The sequence below is a fragment of the Rosa chinensis genome, chromosome 2, assembly GCF_002994745.2.
Source record: "Rosa chinensis cultivar Old Blush chromosome 2, RchiOBHm-V2, whole genome shotgun sequence".
Classification (NCBI taxonomy): domain Eukaryota; kingdom Viridiplantae; phylum Streptophyta; class Magnoliopsida; order Rosales; family Rosaceae; genus Rosa; species Rosa chinensis.
In genome coordinates, this window is record NC_037089.1 from 49,842,474 (window position 1) to 49,850,132 (window position 7,659).

General features: G+C 39.9%; 2 protein-coding genes across 2 annotated transcripts; both read right to left on the bottom strand.

Annotated features, from left to right (window-relative positions):
* Window positions 1–1,161: 1,161 nt before the first annotated feature.
* On the bottom strand, window positions 1,162–2,824 carry LOC112185183 (40S ribosomal protein S12). The gene is made up of 5 exons (XM_024323391.2): window positions 2,708–2,824; window positions 2,591–2,619; window positions 1,710–2,004; window positions 1,552–1,617; window positions 1,162–1,431 (listed from the first exon to the last, which is right to left on the bottom strand). The coding sequence occupies exons 2-5, from the start codon at window positions 2,596–2,598 to the stop codon at window positions 1,375–1,377; spliced, it is 426 nt and encodes a 141-aa protein (XP_024179159.1). The 5' UTR covers window positions 2,599–2,619; window positions 2,708–2,824; the 3' UTR covers window positions 1,162–1,374.
* A 3,059-nt stretch (window positions 2,825–5,883) lies between these two features.
* LOC112184449 (protein DOWN-REGULATED IN DIF1 11) lies at window positions 5,884–6,366 on the bottom strand. Its single transcript, XM_024322712.1, has one exon. It carries the CDS (start codon window positions 6,364–6,366, stop codon window positions 5,884–5,886), a length of 483 nt encoding a protein of 160 aa, XP_024178480.1.
* Window positions 6,367–7,659: the final 1,293 nt, after the last annotated feature.

Here is a 7,659-nt window from a genome sequence, read left to right on the forward strand (position 1 = left end):
TAAGTTTTCGGGCCGGGTTAGTCGGGTTATCTCAGTTTTCGAGCACCGACACCGAACCGGATTTGATGTTGTTTGAATTCGGTCCAGACCAGTTTCAATTTAAAAAAAAAAAGGCAGATTTTTTGTGTTTTCGGACATTTTTCCCCACCCCTAGTTTCTCATGTCATCGAGTCATGGACCATAGGTTTCAGCTTCGCATCTTATTCTTGGTTTGGATTCTGATCTTACCAACTTGCTGGTCAAATGATGCAATTTTGGAGAAGGGATGTTAAGTAGGGATGATAACTTGATAAGTACGTTGGATCTTAGCTCCCTACTTTCGGGATCGGACGTGTGAATTCTGGTCTAACAATGGACATGTGCTTTATCTCAAACGTGATAGTGTTGCTGGGTTCGATTGATTGACTTTTTGGCTTTTGGCTGGGTATGTTGTGTTACGAGTTCGACTTTGGGGTTTTAACTTGTGATTGGTGGATTGAATCCACAGGTAGATCAAGATTTCTCTGGATGATGGGCTAGAGGCTGCCTTCTCATAAGAATGCTTGCTGGCTTTTCAGGTCGTTGTCTGGTTTTAGGGTTATTCGAGTCTCTATGGGACTCCCGCTTCGAGAAGTTGCCTTCTTTTTGGTTACCATGAAGAATCATCCGAGTCCTCTAGTGACGTGTATTGCGAGCGAAGAAGAAGCGTCGCAAAGATTTAAATTTAGCTACTCTTGTTTGCCAGAGTTTGCTTTTGTCCTTGCCTGGTATCTGTGACACAAGGGAATCTTTGCTCAGGTGATGAATCAAACAAACAACCTACAACATAGATCAACCCATCTCATGACTACATACCATTAATAACCGGTTTTACATGCGTACCAAATGAAAAATATGAATACAGGTTGATTGGTTTGTCAGAAGCCCACAAAACAGAGAATTTGATCATATATGCTATGCACATATAGCATAGATGCACAGGCAACCGCCACGTAACTATTACCCCATTCAACATGACAATGGATCAGATTTCAACCTCAGGTGAATTTGATCATATATGCTATGCACATATAGCATAGATGCACAGGCAACCGCCACGTAACTATTACCCCATTCAACATGACAATGGATCAGATTTCAACCTCAGGTTTCACGAAATGTTTTAACATAATCAAGTGAAAATGAGATGGAATGGTTCATGATGAAGCTCATTTTATAACATCGAAAAAGTAGCATATACTAAAACAACGTTCAGGAACAAAATTGAAACCATGGTAAAGTAACTGGCAAACAATCAAATAAGGTGAGAATCCATCAGACAAACAAAGCTCAAAAACAGCTTCCTAAAGATATTCCAACATTTCCCACTAAATTCAAACTCATTCAGCTAACTTATTAGGCCTTGACATGCTGCTGAACAACATGGAGAGCTTCATGATCCTCTCCAAAATCCTGCAAACCAGTCAGAGAAAGCATTTTCATTTAGAAGACAGAAGCGTCGAATAAAATTACATGTATATATCTGTTTTAACTTCCACCTTATTGAGCAAGAACTTTTAGTTGAAGGCATACCTTCACAACAACACATGAGCAACCAACAACCTTCCTAGCCTTGCCCTCGGAGTCGATCTTGCACAACTGTACAAAACCACACAATCAATATAAAATGCTAGAAATATATTCATTTAGCAATCAGAGTATATTAAGAGTAAAAAAAAAAAGTCACTTACACCAGCCCACTCTCCTAGGGTCTTCGCATTGGGAACAGTCAACATGTTTACATTGTGCTCGGCACAAAGACCTTTGACTAGTTTAACATAGTCTTGCTGGTCACAGTCCTCGGCCAGGACACAGAGCTGGGCAGCATGCTTCTCAACAACCTTTGCAGCTTCATGAAGACCTCGAACAAGCCCACCATGAGCCAGCGATTTTCTCAGCACAAGCTGCACAGCTGTCATGATATCCATAGGCTCGCCAAGGGCTGGAGCAGGTGCTTCAGCTACAACTGGTGCGGGTGCTTCATCACTGCAAATAATGAAACCCAAATATCAAAAAAAATCAGAACCTCGATATACCATTATGAGATAACAGAAACTTGCTGTCAGCACATAAACATCAATATCATCTCTCTCTCACAGTACTAGGCTTAGCAGACTAGACTTTCACAAATATCTTAAATATTTGAAACTGCATTGCTGACAAATTGAAGTCACAACAACTTTAATATAGCTAAGTTCCTCAACTATAGTCCAGAAAAGCCCCAAAATGTAAACAATATGAACAACCAACCTAATGATATACATCTCCAAAACCCTGAATTTAATATCGAAAATCAGGGAATTAAACCTCAAAACCTCCTCCCAGACAATCACATCACATTTTTACACCATATTAATTACAAAACTAACTTCCCAAACCCAAATCAGATCTCATACACTGAAACTCATATTCTGGCTTTCAAAATTAATATCTACACAGTTTTAAAGTTGTCCAAGTTCGAAACTAGTTACTGGGTACCACAAAATGGTGTAAAGATTATAACTTTTTGAGAAGTTAAGTCGATAAAAGAATGACAATTATCAAAAAACAGAGCAAAGCAGGGTTTACTTACCCTGACATCTTTCCTCTTGATGTTTGAAACTGCAAAATCAAAAACCAACAACAGATATCAACACATAAATTCAATCTCAGAGTCAGTTTGAATCAAAAGAGAGAAGGAGAGAGTGACCTTGAAGATTGATTGAGATGAGATGAGGCAGCCGAATGCAAAGAGAGGTCTGCGTATGCGAAGCAAAATAACAACTCTCAAGTGAGGAATTTATTAGGGCAAACCCTAAACCCTTTCTTGGGCCTAGCATTTTGTATGGGCTCGACAAAGTTAAATGGGTCGGAACCCAAATTCGTATCATTTTTTTTTTCACTCCCAAAAAAGAAAAAAATTTCTTTTCTTTAGCTCTTTTTATCCTAATATTACAAATTGAATTTTTTTTTTTTGGTTTTTACAAAGTAATTACATAGATTTCATTAATACAGTACGCCAGAATGATCATTCCATATCATTCCGCTATCATGTACAGATAGTCAAGACATTGTGATGCATAAACACACCACGATAATACATAGGCTAGATCATTCATTCAACATGTCATGCTCACTTATTTTAGTGAGCCTATTTACTATGAATCAAAGCATAGTAATAGGCAACATACCACAAAGGCTACATCTTTTCTTTGCCCTTCAAGCTGGGGCAAGTAGGCTTTCCCGAGTGAAGATAGGAAAGCACATCTTCAGCAGATACTTGTTTCTTTGTCTTGGGAGGATTCTTATTTATGGATCCCAATGGCCTTCCCCTTTTCTTCTTGATAGTAGAGTCATTTGGGACAACTCCCAGAGGCAGCATCACTTCTGCAGGAACAAGCATCCCACCCCAATGTTTCTACCAGTCCCAACGACTTGGCCGAAAGCTTGATTGAGGCTGCAAGCGTATTCACTTTCTTTGTTGGTGCAGGGGAACCATTACTGCTAACTACAAGCTCCCCAAACATGAGATTTGGTTTCCTTGGAGAGGCAAAAGGAGAGCTAGGTCTTCCTCTTTTCAAGGAAGAATGTTCTACATTAGGTACCAATGCAAGCTGCTTGTCAACTTCCTCTAATGCCTACAGATTTGCATGACGGAGAACCATAGGTTTGCATAGCCTGGAGGAAGAACCAGAACCAAACAAACATTGTGCCACAGGAGGAAAAATGGGCATCTGGATGCCCTGAAAGCAAAATGTACCTCTATTGAAATTGCATTGCGCAAAACCTGCAAAAGAACTAGGTAGCTCCATCTTGTTTTCGAACCGTTTGGGATCAGAGCTCGGTTGAGCGTTCCTACCTGCATACTGGCACTCCCCATTCTCATGAAAAATGAGGTTGTAATCCCGACAACACCCAAGCAGATTCTCAAAGAAAAAAGAGATTTCCTCAATGACCCTTGACACTAGCTTTAGGGTTTTTGTCAAGAAGAAAGGTTTGGCAATATGGTGTGCGACATGAACCCTAATGTCACCTGTTGCTTTGAAGAGTTTGTCATCCCACTCCAAGAAACTTCCTGCAATCGAAGCAACGTTTACAATTGTGTTCTTTACCTCTAAGGCCGGTGGTATGTTCCGTATCTTTACCCAAAAGAACAATTCATCCATCTGAATAGCAGTGGGAGATTTCAAGCCATCATAATCATGAATGATGACCGGAGCATGCTGAAAGTACCACGGTCTGCCTCGCAGTACTTTGTTTCTATCATTGCGCAAATCAAAATAGATAACAAAGCACTTCTGCGCTCTTTCCTGGACCTTGAATGCAGCATTAAGAACCCATACACGTTTGAAATGTCGTTGCAAATCCAACGTCGTAAACAGCTTCGAAGTGAGAGGCGGTGCAAGGAGGTAAGCTTGAGAACCTTTCCTGGTATCCACTCCCGGCATCTTGGAGATATCCACCACATCGTCGCCCAGAAGAGCCAGCGCCGATGCAAAGCTTACTACAACATCATTGATCGTTGCCATGGAGAGAGTGTTCGAGAAGCAAAAGCAAAGTTTAGGGTTTTTTGGGCGTCAAAGCGACACCTAGGGTTTTTTCATTTTCACTATGCCATTAACTGCCATACATTTGAAACGGGAACAACCTTAGTTAATATCTGCACAACTCTTTCTCTTCCATATTGTAATTGAATCATTGTGGTCAATAAAAAAAAATTAAAATCTTTGGGAAAAGTAATATAACTTTAATTATTGAATACTGGAAATATCCACAATGGTGGCTAAGCTGGTTATTTACTAGGATTAAATTCTATTTACTCTCTATACTTTTAGAGTTTCATCAATTCAGTCTCTCAACTTCTAATTTCATCAAAATGCTTCATACACTTTTGATTCTCATAATAGGTCAAATCTATCAAGTCCTCGTCCAAATTTTCAGTTAACTTGTCGACGTAGCAAATCCTTCCATGCCAACTCAGTTTGGTGTGACTCATTTTAAAGGTATTTTTTTTTTATTATAGTCCTTGATTCCTCCCGCTTTATTATAACAAGCAACATTCCCTCTCTGCGCCATATTTTGTCAACATCATCTCTCGATAACTGACTTGGGCATCCGAAGGTTATAGGTCGGCAACCTCGGTCCCCTCTTACCTCTGTTTTTCTTGATAGGTAGCGGTACATAACGGAAGACAAACACACGGTGATTCTTAAGGTCCACTCAACCGAAGAACCAACAGAAATAAAGACCATTTCCTATATTTTTTGTAACATTAATGGTTCTCGAAAACCAATCAAATAGTACTGCATTTAAATGTTGCAATATAAATTCACTATTTTTGTAACCGATGATCAACTCCTATGTACTACTTCCTGAAATGTACTGCTGATAGGAGAACCATATTTTCTAATGAATGCAGATAAATATTTTTCTCACTTTACAATGCATTTTAATTTTTCATCAAAAGCAATCTAACTACAATACATTACTGTAACTAAATTAATCAACCTTAAAACCAACAATAAAGCTCAGACACACTACCTAGTGAGTTGTGACATGTTGGTAAGTTATAAATTCAACATTATAAAGGTCATGGATTCAATTCTCACTTACATGTGTGTGTAAGGGGGTGTGGTGGGCTAAAGTGTGTTTTTAAATCAACCTTAAAACCAGCAGTAAAGCTCAGGCACACTACCTAGTGATTTCTAATCTAAATGCCTTGAAAGTTTATAAGTGATAGCTATGAGTTGTGGCATGTAGATTGGAGTAACCATAAACTCTAAAAAAAAAATAATGTGACGGTTAAGACGGTCACAACAAGAAGTTGATTATTAGAAATGTTGCAATTAACAATTTAGTATGGATGGATTACATTAACTAGATCAATTAAAAAGGAGAAGGAGCAATAGATTGATCAACGTCAACCACCAAGGCACATGCTTTCCAAAGCTGCACACTCCTAGGCAATACCTCGGAAGCTTTTTCTTTAAGTTCCGGACTCGAGAGCAAAAATTTCACTAACTGGATGTGACAATCATATCCCAGATGCACAAGGGCTTTGCAGCAATCTGTAGTGAGAGGCTCGCCTTCGAAAATACCTTCGTAGATCTCTTCGGCATAATCTGCTGTAATCTTGTTTGCACAATTCTTCAACTTCTTGTAAGCTCCCGGTGATGGTTCTGGAGGGAGAGCATCCTGGTCTTCTGGAGAAATTGGAGGGTAGGCATCAATGACTTCAACCTCAACGCTTATAGGGCTTGTGGCATCATTATAGACTTCATAAGCAACAAAGTCTTGAGCTGCTGCAAACGACATGAATAGTGCTACCAAACTCACCTTGACAAACACATTTTGATCAACTCTTGCCATGGTTGAAGCCAATAGTACAATTTGTGCTTAATCAAATGAGGTAATGCAAGCTAGTTTCGTTTGATGTTGAGAAATGGTTTTCGATTGTTTATTATACTTCTTCAATGGGTTCAATTAACTCTAACTTCCTTCGGTTTTGCTTAAATTTAATTATTTACGTTTCTAATTAATTGGTTTATTAACTCTAGGTTTAATTACCATGGCAAACTACTATTAGTTTCTTAACATTGAAAATTATAACCGAAAGTTTAAGTTTATGGTTCTGTCCTCATAAAATGCCTTATATCCAGGGCCGGTCGTGACTGGTGCCAAGTGAGGGAGCAACCTCAGGCTACCGGTTCGCGGGGGCCTCTGATTTATGAACGTAATTCGAGAACAAGGATATGTAATTGTTTTGAAACTATGTACATGTAGCTTAAACTCTGCCCAGGAGTTATGCGCCTGGCTTTACTATGCTAGAAGCCCAGAAGTTTTTTTTACATTGGACTTTCCGTGGTCTTTTTAGTTTCTTCAAATCTGCTCAGCCTAACTTCTAGAATTTTTTTTTCTTTTTCTGTCAAAATATCAAAATAACGACTCATCTAACCAATAAAGTAAAGGGAAATGAGCAAAGTATTCCTAGTTACCCAAAAAAAAATTAAGTGGATAATTAATGTCAATAAATATGAAGTGACCTCAAAATTTTCACAACTGACCGGACTTGATACTTGTATCATTATTGCAGTGCTTTCTTTCCTACAGTTCTTCTATGGGTTCTTGATCCAAAGCACCAAAATGAGGGAAAGTTATCCCACTTACCCCAATAAGAGATTTTTATTCTTATTAACACAATTTCAAGGAAAATGACAAATATGCCCTCAGCTTAATTAATATACTACAACACTGCCATGCGATTCTCTCCTCTCTCTCTCCAGTCACGATGCACAGCGATTCTCTCTCTCTCTCTCTCTCTCTCTCTCCTCCCGCTGAATTACTAACCTGACGTCTCCGACCCCAGCTCACTCCACTACGGAGGCTCCGGTGAGCTAGCGACGGCGCTGCACGTCGTCGTTCGTCTGGGCTGAGCGAGGCAAGTCTTCCTCCCGGAGCGGTGGAACCCTAAGAAGGACGACGGCGTCATCGCTAGGATCTCCCAGTCACCTCCGACGCCGGCTAAGTTGCTAAGAAGCTGCTGAAGAGCACCGGTAAGGTCGCCTGGATCTTCGGCACCACCTTCCTCATCCTCGTCGACCCTCTCATCATCGAGATGGACCGCGAGCAGCAGCTCACCGAGCTCGAGTTCCAGCAGGCCAA